Below are 20,206 nucleotides of genomic sequence, written 5' to 3'. Positions count from 1 at the left end.
CTGGGAAGGTGGATACTCCCAAGCCGCGTTGCATAGGCGCACGCACAAGTGCCCCGACGAGATGAAATTCGGGTGCGCACAATACTAATGGAAATTCATGCATTAAAAAATTCATTAGTACATAGGAAATCATCGACCGCGGCAATTGCATTGATCCTTTTGGATTTTCGAAAGTAATTAAGTTGTCATGCCACTTTTCTATGCAAATTAAGCAAAGCAAATCTTCGGACATGCTATCATTGTATATATATATATGTATATAATAAGAGATGAAAGGAGATGATTCTGCTGTATCGAGTGATCCGTTCAACACGGTCTTTCTTACCAAAGAGTTTAACCTTCCAAGAAAATTTTCCAATGCGCGACCATAAGTCAAAAATTAGATAGAAATTTTGGCCATCGATATTGGAGACAGGTGAACCAAAAGTAGATTTTCATTCATAATAAAGAAAAACCAAAGTAGATTTCTTGGATGTTTTGGTTTTATGGGATTTTTTTTTGTCAGTGAGACCACCGATATTTTTAGTTTATTGATTGAAATTGATCCTATTTGAACTTCGTTCTTTGAGAACTACATTAAACACTTATACCATTCTTCCATCCAGTGCGTAGCATGGAGTTTGTATCATATAGAATAATGTTTGTAAAGATAAACTTGTTTCTTGTGAACAATAAAAATTTTCAACTATTAACTTTAGATTTTGAAGAATAATCTCTAATAAATTGGACTTTTGTTAAATAATTTCGTGATCATTTTATAAAATAATATTTTTAATGTCTATATTGTCATGTTCAACTTCTATTTTATTTGTAGGCATAGTTTTATAAAATTAGTATCTATAGATGATTTCTTCTAAAAACCTGTATACATTCAATTATTTTCAACAAAACTTATATTATCTAGTGAAAATTTTCTTATAAATTTTTAATTAATATGTTTACATATTTATTTATGGCCAATGTAATGCACATATATATTACATATATGCCGTTTAACTTTAGATATACGTTAAAATTTTTATTTCATATATTTGCTTAATTAACTACTTTAAATAGAAATTATTTTATATCATTTTTAAAATTTTATTTATTTTCTGAATATATTATTTGTAAAAATTAATTTTAGAACGATTGTTATGTTGATAATATTTAAATTAAGAAAAACATTTATTAACTGCATTTATTACTCATAGAATCCTCAAATAAATTTTTACATGCATATAGATAGATAGATTGCTACGGCGCATAAATTCATGACACACGCCTATACGTGCTTTGCACTTTGGGAGCTGAGGAGACATGTTTGAATGCTAACTATCGTGGGTCTCAAGTCGAGCTGGAGCCTATCAATCCATTCGCGTAATGTGATTGACTGCGGCATTAATATATCCTCGTGGTCCTCGTGTTAATTCTGGTGCAGAAGTCGTCCTACTGAAAATTTGAATCATATATTATTTGCATTAGTCCTGAAATGATTTATGAGTACGAGGACCCTCATTTCCAAGCCTTCACGGGGACCTTTGATTTAATATGAGGTTTTCTCTATGCTTAACTGTAATTATACCAAGTTATGTTGCCAATGGCTGTTTATTTCATCTTATATTTATTCTTCTTTGTGGTCATTTTTCGTGGTTCCATCTACTATCGCTGCTTTTGTAATTGTGAGGAGCCTTTTGATCCAGCAAATTCTTAGAATGATAATTTTATAATGATTATGATTATCTTTTACTCTTTAGGATATCCTCTTTTGGTTCGAATTATACCTTACCCTACCACCCCCAAAAAAAAAGGATATATTACCTTAATCGTGGGATGTCCAATGGGTTGGAGAAATTGTCGAACCAATAAAACAATATTTCAATTTGTTGAGAATTATTATATGTTAAGAATTAATTTTAATTATTAATATATACAAAAGCAAATTTGATATTCTCGTACCATTCATACTAAGTTGGGGAAGGTGTATGGTGTAATTATATTAAAATAATTGTACCATATAATCAAACTAAATTAATACTTCAATTGGTCATACATTATTTAAATTTTTAGAAAATTACTAATAAAGAAATTAATAACTTTCAGAGTAAATTACAAAAATTTCACCATATAACTTTACAAACTTGTGATAGATGATCAGATCATCTTTAAGAAAGTGTATTAGTTTGGTTTTTTTATCTGATTAGTTGCGACCTCTTTCAATTGTTAGATCAACTTTTTCTCTTTTTAATGGATTTTTTATAATAGAACAAGTTGATTTGACCATTACCATAGGCCGATAAAGTTCTACTCAAAAGTATTATTCCAAAACCAATCACCTATACCATTATATGGAATACATTGTAGTTTCCAAAATCATCAGTTTGTTTGTTCTATTCCAATGATTTTCGATACTCAGTATGATGCTGGCATGCTGCGGCTTACATATGTGTCTTGTTACAATAATTGTCCCAATATATATCGTCAAGGGGACCCACTAATTGTAAGATAATTATCTTACTACAAATCTATACTGATCGTTCATGTCTCCATTGATCTTACGTTTGCCACGGGTCAAGTAACTGTTGTAAAAGGACTAAACTGTAAAAGTAGAAAAATGAAGGACCTAATTGAACAAAAGAGGACAAATAAAGCACGACATACTGGACCATATACATAACAAGAAACTTCTTTCCAAAAGAATCATAATTCAAACCTTAGTTGTGTTTGATTACTCAATATTAACTATTGAAATTTATTTTTTAGCTTTAATTTGATTCAATTTATTTGATTAAGTATATATATAGTTACAATATTATAAGATTGGTAGATATCTATTCTCAATATTTTAGAATATTTAGGCCGTTAAATTACAAATTATTATCATTATTTCAACTTTTTGAATGTTATTGCCAATTGTTACAAAAAATATTACACAATTTAAAGATCTAAATATCTTAAGCTAATACAATACAACAATTTTTACTAGCAATTTGTGTATTTTTAACCATTGTAATCTAATTTTAGCTCCGTGTTTTAATTTTATTGATCTGTTTTAGTGGGTGACAAGAGACTTTCAAAAGATTATAACGATTAAAGTAAGATGAAACGTCCATTCACAATGACGGCGGGCTATGAACTAGCTCACGTAAAAGTTAACCCAGCAATAATGTATGGTGAGCATGGTCAAATCATGTCGTGCTCTTATTCTAATAAATAGGAATAGAATAGCAAATGTCTTAATAATTTAATATGTTGAATAGAAATTAAATAACAATAATTATTATTATTGTAATTAAGAAAAATGTGTAAAAAAATAATAAAGAAAGATGCCAACCACTTATGGTTATTTTATTACTAAATAAATATACATAATTTTAAGAATGATTTAAAATTATAGTTTTTTAATTAATTTTAACAATCATTGTAAGCCTTATAAAAATTAATAAGCACATCTCTCCACGAAATCATTGGTCATTTCATCTTAAATTATTCAAACTTGGAAAACTTAATTTATGAAATATGAGGGAGTATAAGACAACATAAATACCTAATTTCAAAATTATATAGATTTTATGATTATCATTATTTCATTAACTAAATCTAGGAATTTTGAATTTTAAGATTCTAATTTTTTTATAGCTTAAATTGATAATTGAGATTATATGATTGTGACATATTTTACATGAATTACTTGCATATGAGCTCTTGAATTACATTATTTTGCTTAAGTTTGAAATTTACCGTATTAAAGTTTATGTAGTATAAAATTAATTTTTATGTATATCAACATAAATTATAAATTGATATTAATTATTATCTTAATATTTAACTTCTCATAATAGTTTTTTTTTTTTACAAAATCCGTGCAACACACGGGATCAATAACTAGTTCTATTGTAAAATGGTCATGTTATCAAAGGAACTTCCACATTACACCCAAAAACAAGAGTTTTTCTTGCAATTTCATTATAGAACTATCTACGAAAGAGGAATCCATTAAATTTTGGGGAGCGCTATTGACTTTATATATCATGAAAATCACTGGAAATTTTTTATAGAATGTACAAAAGCACTACAAGAAATTTTCTTCTTGGAGGCAAATGATGAGAGTCAATTATAAAATTTGTCTATAAAAAATTCTTATTTTGAGATAATACAATATATGCCAATCATTTGGATTTTTGTTTGTTTGTTTCTAATACACTTCAAATCAATAATTTTATAAATGATATATTTATACCACAACTAATAGAATCAAATAAAATTCTTTCGTCTTTAACAAGCCATTCTTAGAGACATATTAGTAGAGGCAATATAAAATTTGTCGCTAAATGTTTTTTATTTTAAGCAAAAGGCTTAATTGCTACCACACCTAATCTTATTTGCCCCTTATATTTTTATTAGAAACCAAATAGTACAATTATTTCTAAATCTAATTGTCATTTACCCTAAAAATTATAAATCTTATTAGACTGCCATTTCTTTTTTGAGCAATCTGCTTGGCAGCTCCGTTAGCAGTGTTGGGGCTCCTGTGATTCAGCTTGGAGACGTATCAAAGAGAGGATCTCCTCTGTTATGTGGGATGAAGAATAATTGAATGAAGCTGGTATTTCTAAGATAATATGAAGGATTAAATGCCAATTTCTTGTTGTAATACAGTTTATAAATGCATTTCTAAGATATTGGCTGATCGAATTAAGCTGGTATTGTCTGCTTATAAGTAGGCATCAGGATGCTTTTGTATGGGGTAGGAGGATATCTGATAACGTTTTATTAGCACACGAGCTGGTTAATAATTATCACAGAAAGGGTCTTCCGCGTAGGTGTGCAATTAATATCGATTTGATGAAAGCTTTTAGATTCCTTGAATTGGGATTTCTTGTTGAACTTGTTGGCTGCGGAGTTTCATGGACAGTATACAAGATGGATTAGTGGATGTATCACTTCTGCCTGGTTTTCTGTTGCAGTGAATGGTTCCTTGGCAGGTTTCTTTCAAGGAGGAAGGGGGTGAGGCGGGGTCATCCTTTGTCCCCCTATTTGTTTGTATTAACTGTGGAGTTTCTTACTCAACTATTGGACGAAGCTGCAGCAAGAGGGGTCCTCAAATATCATCATCTTAGATGTGAAGGAACGGGTCTTCCTCATTTGGTTTTTGCGGATGACTTGTTGGGTTTTACATTGCTCGATTGAGTTTATTGCTGGTCTGAATGAAGTTTTGGAAAGATTTTATTCGCTATCTGGATTGAGATTAAATGCTGAGAAGACTGAATTATTCAGCCCTGGGATGTCTGAGGATGACTTAATGGAGATTCTTGGTCTTCTGGGTTTAGGCGAGGGATTTTTCCTATTCGATATTCGGGTGTGCCTCTAATATCCCGTAAGCTTTCCTATAAGGATTGTGTGAGTCTAACTGATAGGATAATTGATAAGATGAGATGTTGGACATCTCAGTCTTTATCTCATGCAGGCAGACTCCAATTGATTAATTCTGTGATCCATAGTATGGTGAAACTATTGGCATTTCCAATTCTTGTTGCCAAAGAAATTGGTGAAATAAAGGTGCAGTGCCTTTCTTTGGAAGGGTGAAATAGGAAGTGCTAGGGGAGCAAAAGTTAAATGGGAGGATTTATGCTACCCTAAGAATGAAGGAGGTTTGGGGAATAAGGATATAGTAGTGTGGAATAAGGATTGTATATTGAAGAATCTTTGGTTGTCGATTCGAGATGGGTCAACTTGGGCTTCTTGGGTGTATAGGCATCTAATTAAGAGGAAGTCTACTTGGTCTTTACAAGCTTCTAGCAATAGCTCTTAGTGCTGGAGGAAGCTACCTGAATGGCTAAATCCGGCTTATCCTTATATCACTTACAGAGTTGGTAGAGGGGCTCAGATGACAGATAGGAGCTCTAAGGGGGCGTTGATTTCAGAGTTAAAGTAACTTTAATTTTGATTTTGATTTTGATTGTGGAAAAAGACAAATGAGATGGTATTATAAATTTGACTTGGGAAACGTGTGTTTTTGTTGTTTAATGGGTAGAGTTAAAATCAAAATCACGATTCTAAAATCAATTTCAAATTTTAAACGAGGCCTAATATCAGCTTGTGTTAGACCAATCTGAAATTCACTATTTTTATCAGAAATTGTCAAATGAGAAAGTCATAAAATATTATTTTTAAAAATATTAATTTATTTCATAGACAAAATTAAAACATTAAAGCCACTATAATTCAATGAACTTATGTAAAAAAGCAATATCTATTACAGGTGCAACCTCTCTCTACAATAGAAGAATATATATTGGAATAATAAATTAAAAAGGTAAAGAATAATATGTTGGCCAAAAAACTTACATCAAACGGTTATACTGGAAAAATATCTAATGGAAATTTTTTTTAATTGAATAATAACAATTTTTGTCCATAAATGAATAATATATATAAATTGTAAATCTATCATCTATTTTATATCATTGTCTATATTTTTCGAAAGATGCAATTAACAGATGCAAGAAATATTCTGAAAATCATTGTAGAAATAATATAAAATGAATAAATGAGAAGATGGACAGTGAATGAATTTAACTCGAAAATAATCAATTAATCATATAAACAAATTATCACAAACCGCTAATTATATGAATGATGTATACTCGTATCAAAAAAATAACATTTAACAATTGAAATTAAGAATTTCGAACATCGGCGTATCGAGAAAAATATGTGAGATGAAATTTACGAATCTGAACTGAATATGTGCAATTTATCTATGAATTATATTAATGAGTAGTAAATAAGTAGGTAGAAAATTATTGAGCATAATTTTCATTGAAAAATAATTAATACAGGATTTTAAAGCAATTTCGCACTTTCTATTATATTTGTATTTTGATCAGTATCATTATTTCATTTTTGGAGTTCTTGCCGAAATATATTTTATTCGTTGAAATCATTTTTTTTTAATGCGAATGCAAGTTTTAAATTTTATTTTATATGACTTTAGGTACTCTAATAAACTGCGATTGAAATTTTAGTTGATGCTATGCTCGGCTCTTGGGCACAGATGATTAAAGAGATTTTTTTCCAAGTAATATGATTCAGTAATTTTTCTATAAGAGCAAATTTTCATGCAAATCAACATAATTATCTTGGTTTTTTGAAAACTGCGATTGTGTTTTATTTAAATATAAAGTCTTGTCAATTTTTTTTCAATATTCATTAAGTAATTTATGTTACTAATATTAGATTTATTTATATTTCTTAATTAAATTCATATTACTTATATTTTTCATAAAATTTTTAGTTGCGTGTTACAACTCCATGAAAGAATTTTTAATGTGCAAAACACGTATGTATCTACTAATTGACTAAAGTATCGGGTGGTCAAGTCAGGCTCCAACTTTGACTTGACTTATGATGCTAGGATCAGGAAGCCTATGGCAACACCAAAAGTTCAAAGGAGCGACTCGCAATCAGCTTGTCCATGAATATCACCAAAGCGAGGGGCGAATTCAGGATTTTCGTTCAGGGAGGCAAAAATATTACTTGATATAAATAGTATATAATTTTTTTTTCAAGGGAGTAAAGTGTAAATTTTACATAAAAAAATTCATAAATTAACATAATTTTGGGGCAAAATTATAAAAAAATTAAAGTTCAGGGGGGGCAATTGTCCCCCCTAGTATTACATTGGCTCCGCCCTTGACCAAAGCTAGAGCACAACACGGTGGTAAGGTGCGCATGTACCATCCCTGAGGCTTAAGATCGAATCTCCCCCAACGTAAATTGGAGATGTGGGCACACAGTGCTTCTGCATGCTGGCCTCAGGAGGGCTAACCCAATTATTTGTATTTTTTAAGATAGAAAAAAAATTAATGGTCCATCTCCAAGAGACGAAAAGTTTTCATCCATATGCAGTTGCTATTTACATGCAGACGGAATATGGACGGTTTTGATCCGTCTACTATAGATGGAAAATTTTGTTCCAATTCCGTATCATAGAGACGGAATAGAGACGGAGGACTCCGTCTCAATGCATTGAGACCGAATTTTCCGTCTCAAATCATTTGAGACGCTAAATTTATGAATGGTGCAAAATCCATCTCCGTTCCGTTTCCATGGTTGATATAGAGACTGATTTTGCCGTCCTTATTCCTTAGATTTGTTGTAGCGATTGGTTTATTCAAGGGAGACCTACTTTTACGAGTCACCCCGTTGACCACTCTCTAGGCTTGTACTGTCGTTGAAAAGTAACAAATTGTCATGCTTACTACGCAATGATTTTTTCTCGAAGGCATTATACGTCATCATTGTTACATTAAAAATTATACTGAACCCCTGCCATTATATTATATTTCTTCTAATTCCCTTTATTTTAGCGATACTTCCATTTTCAGGGGAACCAATATAAGGGCAGAATAGAAGACCATTGAAAATACTTTCTAATTTGGGTATGATGTTGGTGGTGGTGCATATAATAATCCGATTCATTAGCGGAGGTAATGTGATGATTTTGTTTCATAAATTTATTGATCGGCTGGATTTGTTCTCCGAAGATAATATACACTGGTCTGGGATAATTTTTAGGAAGAGAGACATGATTCAAAATGCATCAAGAGAAATATTAAAATTTTTAGCTTTATTTTGAAAAATAATACAATGTTTGTTAGAATTGAATTTCAATTCGTGAAAAATAATTTTTATTTTTTTATTGATTAGTGAGATCAGTCAATTTTTTGGATAATTAAAGAAAATTTCATTCCATAATTCCTTAAAAATAGATCTACCTGCCAAAGAAAAGGTAGCATGATATTGTCATAATTTTTGCAACTAAAAATGAAAATCCCTTCTTCTCCAACTAGGGACATATTCTTCTCCTCGGCCAATATGTCCTGCCCATCTTTTTGTTACATTCCATGTTAACAAAAACACAACCAAGAAAGCAAAAGAAAAACATGCAAATGATATCTCTCGGCAGCAATCATGATGGTTTTCTAATTGTTTGGTGATATGAAAGAAACCAAGAACATACATCAAGAGGGAGGAAAAAAGAAGCGGTGCAATTGTCAAATTGCGCTTCACATGAGTGGATTTTACCATCAATTTATGGTTCAAAAATTCACCAAAAGTACCTTACGGTCAATGCAAATATGACGCGTGAACAATTAATGATGTCAATTGATAGACTGAAGACACCTCGTTGTCATTAAAAAAAAACAACAATGAAAAAAAAAGAAAACGAATATGTCTGGTCCCTTCACTTCATCATTGCCTATTGACCGCCCGAAAGACACGAAGACAGTCCGAGAGAAACGTGAACCCTAAACCCATCATCTGTTTTAGATACTTTTATGATCAACAGGGCAAGATTTTCTAAGTGGGCCCCCATTAACAATCCTAGCCCTAAAAGCTTGGCCCACATCCCCTTATTCTTTATTTACGTGACAAACTAATTCTTTAAGCAAATCTCACTCTCAGGCTAAAATAACAATAATAATAATAATTAATTAATTTGCCTGGATTTAGTTCCGCTGATAAGATGTGGGACCCGTCTGATGGGCCCTCGCAGGGCACATCCGGGCCCCACGTAGGCAATATGACAGCCCCTCTTGATTTCGACGATGATGATGATGATGATGATGATGATGCAGCTCTAACATTTAGACTGATTACGAGCCAACTCTATTTCGTTACGTATGTGGTAATTAATTCATAAAGTTCAATTTGGTAATTAATGTTTTAATTAAGTGTGGTTCCCGCCGGGAGCCCACGTTCCTAGCTAAACATATTGATGCATGCACTCGATTCCGTATTGCGATAACGTAGCTCGGAATCATGTGTGGTGTACAAATACACAACTGGTCGTATACAATATGCTTTTATTGAGTTAGAGTACCAAATAAATCTCTAAAGCTCGAAAATTGTTTGGTTGCGATTCCCTCATGGAAAATGAAGAACGCCTCACATGAAGCGTACCGGGCACACTCTAGCTCAAATGGGAATTGGCTCCATATGCCGCCTCACGCCACCTTTACAGTCGCATGCTCACATATGGCAATTGATCCGAAAACTTTCAATCTTTATTAAACCGTTACAAGGGACCAAGTGTGAAACTCGTGCATTCTGCATATAATATTTTGGTCAGCTTAAATTCGAAAAGGCGATTTCAATCTCCCCTCTTTCTGCTTAATGTCTGTCATGTCAAAGATAGTTTCGTCAATCTATTGAGTTAGTAAATCTAAAAATACATAAAGTCTTAATGGTAAAAATATAATAATCACGAATCACACTATTATTTTTACTCTTTTATTTGTGTGTGGTAAACAGATATCGTTATCAATCTATCGATAAATACTATCTTTTTTCAGAATTGATTTGGCTTGGGTATGAACTGCTTCCAATGAATTTCAAATAGTTACACATGAGAGAAAATTGCTCACCATAAAAAAACTTTTAAGGTCTCAAGAAAGAGGATAAACGTGGTCATCAAGCATCGAAGTGAATAAATATATTTTACTATGTGAGATATTTCTTTATTGGTCAGAATGTGAGATATTTCGATTGCAATTGAGACCCATGATTCTTATACAAAGTCTAATAACTAATAAGAGGACATACGTAATCCCAGTGAATTTTGAATTCGGAACCTTTTATTTACCGAGCGAGGCGTGCGCTACCGCTACACCTCTTTGATAAATGTGACATATTTATCCGTATACTATATATATGTATACATATATAATAAGTGTCACTCTCTGCCAAAGGAGAAGGTAAATAGAGGTGAAGAAAAAGTACTAATATTGCTGGAAGGAAAATGTTAATATTACCATGCATTGCACTGTTTTTGCATATAAAATCAAATTCGGATGACCTAATTTACCTCGGGAGTGCTTCTCGTGGACGTCTCAGAGATTATTTTATCTACACAAAACAATATTTTATCTTCTGAACGATTATTAACTATAATATATAGACACAGACATATGTATGTAATCATATAATTATTTATAATAATGTTTATAATTGTTTTTTTTTTAATTTTCAGTTAGGCACAAGAGGGGAGAATGGTGGTCCATCAAGTACACTGCTCAATTCAGCCAAACAAAAAAAAGTACACTGCTCAATTGCCTTGCATTTGAAGCAACTAATTCCTCTCTCTCTCTTCTCTCTCTCTCCCAAAAAAACATCTTCATTGTCCCAAAAGAATCATTAAAATCAGAACTCCACAGCTCCGTACCATGTGAGTTACCCCTCCTCCCCTCTCTCTCTCTCTCTCTCTCTCTCTCTCTCTCTCTCTCTCTCTCTCTCTCTCTCTCTCTCTCTCTCTCTCTCTCCCCTTTTCTCTTCCTTCTTAACCACATTTTTTCTCATCATAACGAAAAAAAACTTCAACAAAAAAAGCACATTTTTTCATTAACTAATCCGATTTTTTTTAGTGTGCACCTTAAGCATGACGGGCTCCAATTGATTCTGTTCGAGTTAAGTCGCTCCACCAAAGGGTAAATGTAAATCTCTCCTAATTAGATTTTTTTTTTCAAATCACAAGACTCGAACTTGTATATTTTTAATGTATGTTTAATTAATTTCTATTGAAAGAAAACATATCAAAAAATTATGTCTAGAATTTCTATTTAATAAATTTTATATGTTTTCTTATGCTGAAAAACTCTTATATTGGGAATGCTATATTTAGAATTTACACCTTAACAAGCCCCAGTAACTCTCTAGTTATTATCATTAGTAGGAGTAGTAATAATAATAATAATAATAATATTATATTATTATTATTATTATTATTATTTAAAGAAGAAAAAGGAGAAAATATGGCAGAGATTTTGGTCTGCTTTAGAACAGCTGTTTAAGGGCCGTTTCCCCTTGCCTTTTGCTTTAGCAGTCAAGCCCCCCTCCTCCTTCCATCTTCTTCTTACCCTCTCTCTCTCTCTCTCTCTCTCTCTCTCTCTCTAACATAAACCGCCTCCAAGCTGCAAGTTCATGCTGGCTGCTCCTCAGCTCTCTGCCTCTTAAACCAGCAAAGGCGGCCATGTATGTATGTATACATCTCGCTTTTCCTTTTCTCTCTCTTAGCCTTTGGGTTTTGGGGTTTCAGTTAAAGTAGAGAGTGGATTCTGGGTGTTTTTTCCTCTCTTCCCTTCCCTTCCCCTCCCCCTCCCTCTCTCCATATTTTCCCTCTCTTCATAGTTTCTTTCTTTGCTCCCTCTCTCTCTCTTCTCTCCCCTCTAGTCCTTTTGCTCTAGGTTTTCATAAATAGTCTTACAGTTTTCGCTGAGGAACTTGCCTTTCTGGCCCCCCCAAGCTTCAATTCATTTCAGCAGAAGGGCGTCCGCCAGTTCAAATCGGGAGGGTTAGGAGGCTGATTCGATCGAGCTGGGGATGAAGGTTTCTGACAACAAGAAGTGGCTGTTTGATACTAGAAGAACGTACTTGTGCTTGTAGTATCCGGGGAAGCGGGATTACTTAGAGGAGTTATTATTATTAGTTAAGAAAAGGTAGCCCAGCCATGAATAACAGCAAGGGCAGCAACTTGAGCTCGAACGTAGCCAGCAGCTCCGACCTCATCGATGCAAAGCTAGAGGAGCACCAGGTCTGTGGGTCGAAGCTGTGCCCCAGCTGCGGTCACAAGCTTGAAGGCAAGCCGGTGAGTGTAGAGTATACGTATATTCGGAATCGGAATTGTTAATTTCCTCCACTTCTCTTCAACGATTGCTTATGGGGATACTTCGTCGACCTCCATTAATATTTTTCTCAAATGAAGTAGCATGCTTCGATTTCTCCTTTCTTTTTTCCTTTTTATTTTTGGATGAAGTTTATTACTGGATAAACTGTTAATTTGAGTTTTTCTCTTTTTTCTTGTTGCTTCTACAACAATCAAGAATAATATCTGTATAAAAACACTCGTAGCTTTTTCTTTTGGTTTTTTGTTTGGCTTCTCTTATTTTTCCTTTCCTTTATGTATTTGATTCTCTCTCTCTCTCTCCTTTTTTTTTGGGAAATTCCATTTGAACTTTGAACAAATTTGAGATATTGGGATTTTGATTTGTAGGATTGGCTAGGTCTACCGGCAGGAGTCAAGTTTGACCCAACGGACCAAGAGCTGATAGAACACCTCGAAGCCAAAGTTGAAGCGAAAGACATGAAATCTCACCCTCTCATCGACGAGTTCATCCCCACCATCGAAGGCGAAGACGGAATCTGTTACACCCACCCTGAGAAACTCCCAGGTCCCTCTCCATCTCTCTCAACACGTAATTTTTACTATGTATGAGACCCGACTGACGCAAATGTCCAAATCACGGGTCCTACCGTTCAATCGATATGGTTAATCGTTCTCCTCTCCATAATGGTCGTTTGCTTCTCTCATTGCCCAACTTGTGTTTGGTTTTACTTTTGGTCGGTCTTCCAGATAATATTCCAAACTCTCACTTCATTCACTAAAGAAATTAAGCTTTCTAAGGTTATATTAAATGGAGAATTTAACTTGTGCTCGCTTCCTTCTTAGTTTGTTATGACTTTGCATTAATGATATGCATAATTTTGTCCATTGTTGGTTACACCTAAGTCAACCTAACTTTGATTTTTCTTTTCTTTCTTTCTCATCTCTTGTGCTGCACGAATTTTCTTTCCTTGCTTAGGAGTGACTAGAGATGGGTTGAGCAGGCACTTCTTCCACCGGCCCTCAAAGGCTTACACAACTGGAACACGAAAGAGGAGAAAGATTCAAACTGAATGCGACCTCCAGGGAGGTGAGACGAGGTGGCACAAGACCGGGAAAACCCGGCCAGTTATGGTCAATGGGAAACAAAAGGGGTGCAAGAAGATACTTGTGCTTTACACCAACTTTGGGAAGAACCGGAAACCCGAGAAAACCAATTGGGTCATGCACCAGTACCACCTCGGACAGCACGAGGAGGAAAAGGAAGGTGAGCTTGTGGTCTCAAAGATTTTTTATCAGACACAACCGAGGCAATGTAATTGGTCGGACAGGAGCGGCAGTGCAAGTACGGTCGGGGAAGTAAGTGGTGCTAGTGACCACAATTTTGGTCGGAGAGGGAGCAGCAGCAGCAGTGTGACTAATCATATGAGCTGTTCAGCTTCTAATAAGGAGGTCATCCCGCAACAGGATGAAATTTCCGCTGCCGTTGCTAGTGCTGCCAATATTTCAGGTTTCAGTTCGGCCACCATGGATATTCAGCAGCTCAAGACGGAACATTTCGGATTTGTCCCGTTCAGAAAGACCTTTGACGAGGTAAATTTAAGTTTGACCGACATTTTTTAAATCATATTCTACAAATTAGTGATATATGAATTTCCAACACAAAACACCTATTACAAGATTATCAATTTGAATTTTACTTTCGTCTACTTATCAAAAAAATTCCAATAATGGCATTTTTAAAAAACTTAAGATTAGTTTTAATTAAAAGTTATAACTCAGAACACATCTTGACCAGGCGGCATTCGGTCATATTCAATGTAACTAGGAGTTCCTTAATTAATTGAATTAGGATTTAGAAATCAAAAGAAGGTCTTTAAATTGCTTTTGTGTGGTGGGTTTTCTCATTCACTTTGCTTGCTTATGCAACTTGATGAGGACTATTGGACCTCACTCTGAAAACTACATGTGTTACTTTCAAGCTATTAAAAAGAAAAAAAAGCCTTATAACCTGTTTTCTCAGGAAAATATATAAAAGATTTATAACCGCATGACGGAAATAAAATTTCTTGGAGTCATCGGAGCTTACTTTTTAAATTAATTACGAGAAATATGTCAATTTCATATATTTAGATTATTATGGAAAAGTGATTGTCATCATAATTATCCAAGGAAATTCATAGCTCACCCTTCTTATTCAATTCGAATCCAGAATACTCTTATAGAAACAAAATCACGCTGTTTTTCGTTAAAAGGGAGTAAATGAAGGAATGTAAAGAGGAATAAAGTAACAAAAGCGAGAAACCAAAATGGAATATGAGACGAACCGATCTTGCCAACTGAGATCATGAGGCTCATTTCCCCTCTTTAGCTTTCTATTATATGTTTTCTCTTTACATTTTGTTATCTTTTGCTAAACACCAGCTGGTTGATTTTATATTCTAATAGGTGGGGATAGGGGAGGTTTCAACAGTAAGGGAAGCACCGTCTTCAGTGGGGACATGCGAGAGCGATCCATACCAGAGAACATCACATCCCATGGCACCCCAACAGCAGCCATTGCCTTTGCCACCGCATCCCCATATCGCTGCAGCCACAGCCACCGCTGCCTTCCACATCAGCCGGCCATCGAATCCCATCTCTGCCATCATGGCCCCACCTCCCCTCCACCACACCTCCATTATCCTTGATGAGCATGATTCTTACCATGTCTCTCGAATGATGCTTCAAAATGAATTTCAGGTAAGTTAGTTGATCTGAGAGTACTAGTAACTATCAATATATTCTTGTTCAGCGTAAGAGCAGCTGAATACTTCCTCCAAATTACCCTTTCGAGTAATTAGTATGTAACTAAATTATTTAGAAGGGTTTAAAAAGGGTACAATGGAACATATTGCAACAATGTTGACCGTTTCAATGTTGAATATTAGTGGTGGTCACATAAATTACTAGATATACAACTTTATCAACCAAATTTAATTAGATGGGTCTTGTTCTTATCAAGCAAAAGTTGCTAATTTGGTCTAATTTCACCTAAAGCTGCATTTGTGCTAAAATGGCTGTCATGTAGTCAGGCAAGATATATAATAGCACATTTTCTTCTTTCTTTCTGTCTTTGGTTCACTCCTTTTTAGCAACATAAAATGTTCAAGTCACCCACTAATCTTGATTCATTTTAAATTATCTCTTTCATTTTATCTGACCTATTCCTAATTATCCGTTTTCAATGATAAAAAACGAATAGCAACAACAGCAGCATCAACAGCAGCAGCAACAACATCATAAAATGGGAGGACGGACTGCCACAGGCTTGGAGGAACTAATAATGGGCTGCTCATCCACTGATATCAAAGAGGTGAGTTCTTAATTATATCCTCTCCTCTCTCTCTCTTCTCTCTTTTTGACTCTGAATTTCATGTGCCCTTTTAAATATTTATTTATTTATTTATTCATGGATAGGTTCGTCTCATAATACGTACGTACCGAAGAAACTTTCGGGAAAAAAAAAAGAAGAAAGGAAGAGATACGTACTGTCAAAGAAATATAAGGACAAAAAAAAGGAAGGGAAACAGATTTGTTTTGTTGTTATTTTATGCTAAAAAAGATAAAAATAAGTAGATGCTCTCTTCCTTTATTTTTTCGACCCCCTCTTTTATCTCCTTCTCCCTTTACTTTTTTTCCCGTTAGTTATGATTTGAACAGCTCCTGCATAAAGATATTCTTGGTATTTGAAACTTCGGGCCGAGTTATTTTTCGGTTTTCTAAATTTCTCATTTTATATAACACTCGTGTTGGATATTAGTTCTACATTGTTACTTATTATTAAGGCTTTATTATCAAAACATAAAAAATATCCTGACTTCTTTGCTAAAATCTTGCTTCTATAACATTTTTACTTTTTAAGAAATGCAAGAAAAAATAGTATTACAACTATCCGCTCTTATTTATTTTTGTTTAGGGATAAACTGTATTTGTTTTATTATGTCACTCTAAAATAACTCGAAATTTTTGAATGCTCATTAATATGTATTTTATGAATATATTCGATAATACATTAAGCTACTTCATTCGTCATTTTTTTTATTTGGTGGCATAAATTATTATATTTTGGGGGTAAATTACTTTTTTCTCTTCTTCTTTTTCTTGATTATAAGGGAAACTCATGAATCTAGTACATTGAAATAGAAATTCTAAATATAATAAAGAGGTACGGATAGTCTTACTGAATATCGGACCTGGAACCTCTTAATCATCAGGCGAGAGGTGTGTCACTGCGCTACATTCTCTCTTGATTACTTTTTTTTCTCTTCTTGTTATGGTATATCTACCTTTTTTCCCCTTTCCTTTCTTACTTTCAATAAAAGAAAGAAAGAGAAACTCAACCTTAAATCTCTCTTAATATAATATACGCACACACAAATTTTGACATGGGTAGAGGAAAATTAACTGTTTGATCCTATAATTATGTAGCAAACAACAAAAAGCAAGCTAGGAAATAAAAAACACATAAAATAGATGGGACTAGGCAAGTTCTCTTTCCAAGTAATAATTGCGCTTTATTATGTCGTTATTAAGACAACAGCAGCCGACAAATGCAATTATAAGAGGACAAAGAATGCAGCTTCTTCCTCCATTGTTCTCTCGGGGAAAAAGCTTGCCGTATACTCCCTAAGCCCCCGTTCTTCACATGTTCCCCGCTCTTTCCTCACTAAATTATACGTATACATTGAGTGACTATCTAGATAAAATCAATCATATCACTCATGTGGTACAGTACTTGCTACTGTTAATTAATGTCGTTAAATGTATTAAGCATGAGAAAATTACATCATAGTGGAAACCTGAGTTTCTACTTTTTTCTTGTGTTGTGAGCTTCTTGATTCAGATAATCGACTCGGTAGCATGGCTCTATTAGGCACTCTTTTGGTAGTTACGTATTTGGTCCTCTCCCATTCATGAATAATATTCTCTTGTACTCAAAAGAATTATTCTCTTGTACTATTGTTCTTTTCACGCTACTAAGGTTGAGCCCCTCTTAGTTTCATATCCCTCTATTTGTTACGAAAAGATAGTTAATATAGTTAAGAATGTTGTAGTTTGTGCAAACATCTAAACATGTGAAACAAACGGAGTTACGTGGCATTAATGAAATCACAGGTTATAGATCCTTTTGGAGTTTGGACATGAGTTTGTCCTGTCGTATCTATTTCCATGTGTGTACTCAATATTTGGGGCATAATGATATATATATATATATATATGTGTGTATGTATATGTATATGCACATATGCGCATATGTATAGTTGCCACATGCATATATAATGCAAGATATAGTACAAGCTGGCAGATTAGGCAGAAAATATTGCACTTGCAAAATATCGCATGCTTTTCCCTTTAGTTTCGGCATTACATTATATATATCTTTGAGTAATTTCGTAACATACGCACAAAAATAGATGTAAACATCGTACTAGCCGGTATTAAATGTCTGTTTTTTTTGTGGGTTTGTCTTTTTTTGTTTTTTCCTTTTTAGCAGGAGTCATCAATGCCAAACCCGCAAGAGCCGGAGTGGCTGAAGTATTCCTCCTTCTGGCCCGACCCTGACAACCCGGATCATCATGGATAGAAGCAAAGCAAAGCCACACCCCAAAAATTCAAAGCACCCCCCCGTAAGAAAAGGAAAGCAAAAGAAAATGAACCCACCCAAATAACCAGAAAAAAAAAACTCACTCCCACTGCGACAGACACCATCATTGTCGTCGACATCATCAAATGTTCTTTTCACGACCGGACAGAGACCACTTCTTCTTCTCCACATCCCCCCACCAGTATGTAGTACTTCCGTTTTTTTTTCTTCTCTTTTTTTATCCTTTTATTCCTTTAGATTTTTGTTTTTGTTTTCTTTTTTTATCACATTCCTCTGCATAGACCCGGAAACCGAGGTTTATCTTAGGTTTCTTGCTCATGGGGGGGATGGGATGGCCCTTTGAAACCGAACTAACTGTTAAACCTGTGCATGTTGGAAAGCAAGAAAAGGGAAAAGGGAAAAAAAAAGACCCATAAAAAGTAAAGAAAAATTCAAAGGAAACCGAAAGAAGCACAAAGATGAGAAAAGCTGCTCTCCCCCTCTACACTACTGACAATAGAAGAGAAGAACCCAACAGCAACAAAAACAACAACCCAATAAAGGCCAAAAAAAAAAAAGAAAAAAAAGAAAACAGTCAGTGCATGAAAATCATCACCATTATGATTACCCGTATCATCACCTCCCCCCTCTTTTCCATGAGTAGTTTATCTCTCATTATTTTATTTTTTTCATTAAGAGAAACTTTCTTACTTCTCATCATCATTTTTATTTTTTCCCTTTGTTCTTTTTGATAGATGGGATATCTCATAGTTTGTACAAAACAGATGAAGGAAAACTCTGTTCATTAATGTATGTTATGATCAGTCTCTAGCTCCCCTTGATGCATGTTCATTTATACAATTGCAACGTTAACTTCAGCAATTAATAAACATATTCATCTCGCTGATTCTTTTGGTACGGTATCATTCACTATAAGTACATGGGGGCAAAAAATATCCTGTTTGATACGAGGACTTAAACAAGAGCAATGCTCTCGAGTTGAGTCAGTCCGGAGTTGTTCGCCGGAGAGGAAACACGTGGGCTGCTCGCAGAATTATCAACTTACTCGTGTGATGCATATGGGTCAAGCATTTTTCAATAATGCCACAAAGTTAGGGAAGGTTCCTCAAATACATTTTCCTTTTGTTGATATACTGGATTAGGATCTATTCTTTCATAATTGAATGGCATATACGTGAGACGTCACATGAATGTTTGATAATAAATAGGAAGCACTGTATCAGTGATGGTCGTGGATATGATATGAATAAAAGAAAAAATACTTCACTTTGTATGTGATTTTAGATTGAGTCGTTAAGAGAGGGAAATAATTCATTCACTGGCGTATATATACATATGTGCTGTTTGATACTATATTTATTGAGTGAGGTCCGAATTAAACTTCTTTGGATGCATCTAATAACTTCTGGATCCGTGCTGGTAAAATTTTTTATCGAGCCAGATAATAAATGTGGAGTATGTATGTACATGTAGATTTGCATGCATGGCATGAGAAACGTGTATATGATATATCTATCTTCTTTCATGGGACGTGTGTGCATGAAATAAATAAAGAAAATATTATAAAGGAAAACGCTGACAAGAAAGAGGCAGCTTCATCGTAGTTTCATGAGAATAAAGGAGGAATAAGTTCCAGCAGGCAGGCAGGAACCTTTTCATGTCTTGATATTTCGTGAAATGACTATTGTACCCAAAATTATTGATGAAATGACTAATATCTACTATGACGCCTTGCCAAGAACGATGGATAGGTCTATGGTAGAGATTGCATTATTCAATTAGAGTATATTACTTTAATTTGTAGTGAATTATTTGCTTGAATTCTAGTAAATACTAACAAATGGAATACATTACACGTTTTGAAATAAATTAAACAATATTTCGAAGTAAACTTCACAACTTTCAAAGTAAAATTT

General features: G+C 34.1%; 1 protein-coding gene across 5 annotated transcripts; it reads left to right on the top strand.

The window, feature by feature from the left end:
* Positions 1–11,860: 11,860 nt before the first annotated feature.
* Positions 11,861–19,187, top strand: LOC116197679 (NAC domain-containing protein 75). 5 transcript variants are annotated; one of them, XM_031527876.1, is made up of 7 exons: positions 11,861–12,019; positions 12,287–12,628; positions 13,034–13,211; positions 13,623–14,236; positions 15,092–15,385; positions 15,888–15,998; positions 16,103–18,148. In XM_031527876.1, exons 2-7 carry the CDS (start codon positions 12,491–12,493, stop codon positions 16,259–16,261), a joined length of 1,494 nt encoding a protein of 497 aa, XP_031383736.1. In that variant the 5' UTR covers positions 11,861–12,019; positions 12,287–12,490; the 3' UTR covers positions 16,262–18,148. The 5 variants fall into 5 exon arrangements, with proteins under 5 accessions (XP_031383736.1, XP_031383735.1, XP_031383739.1 ...); XM_031527877.1 differs by having other exon boundaries at positions 11,867–12,015; XM_031527875.1 differs by having other exon boundaries at positions 11,864–12,628.
* Positions 19,188–20,206: the final 1,019 nt, after the last annotated feature.

This window comes from Punica granatum, chromosome 2, assembly GCF_007655135.1.
Source record: "Punica granatum isolate Tunisia-2019 chromosome 2, ASM765513v2, whole genome shotgun sequence".
NCBI classification, from domain to species: Eukaryota; Viridiplantae; Streptophyta; class Magnoliopsida; order Myrtales; family Lythraceae; genus Punica; species Punica granatum.
This window is presented reverse-complemented; position numbering and strand designations above follow the sequence as displayed.

Bases quoted from the DNA above. Each gene is read 5' to 3' on its own strand.
- LOC116197679 (XM_031527876.1), top strand. From the start codon at position 12,491: ATGAATAACAGCAAGGGCAGCAACTTGAGCTCGAACGTAGCCAGCAGC. The intron at 14,237-15,091 runs GTAAATTTAAGT...ATATTCTAATAG, and splicing joins TCAGAAAGACCTTTGACGAG to GTGGGGATAGGGGAGGTTTC. The intron at 15,999-16,102 runs GTGAGTTCTTAA...ATTCATGGATAG, and splicing joins CATCCACTGATATCAAAGAG to GTTCGTCTCATAATACGTAC.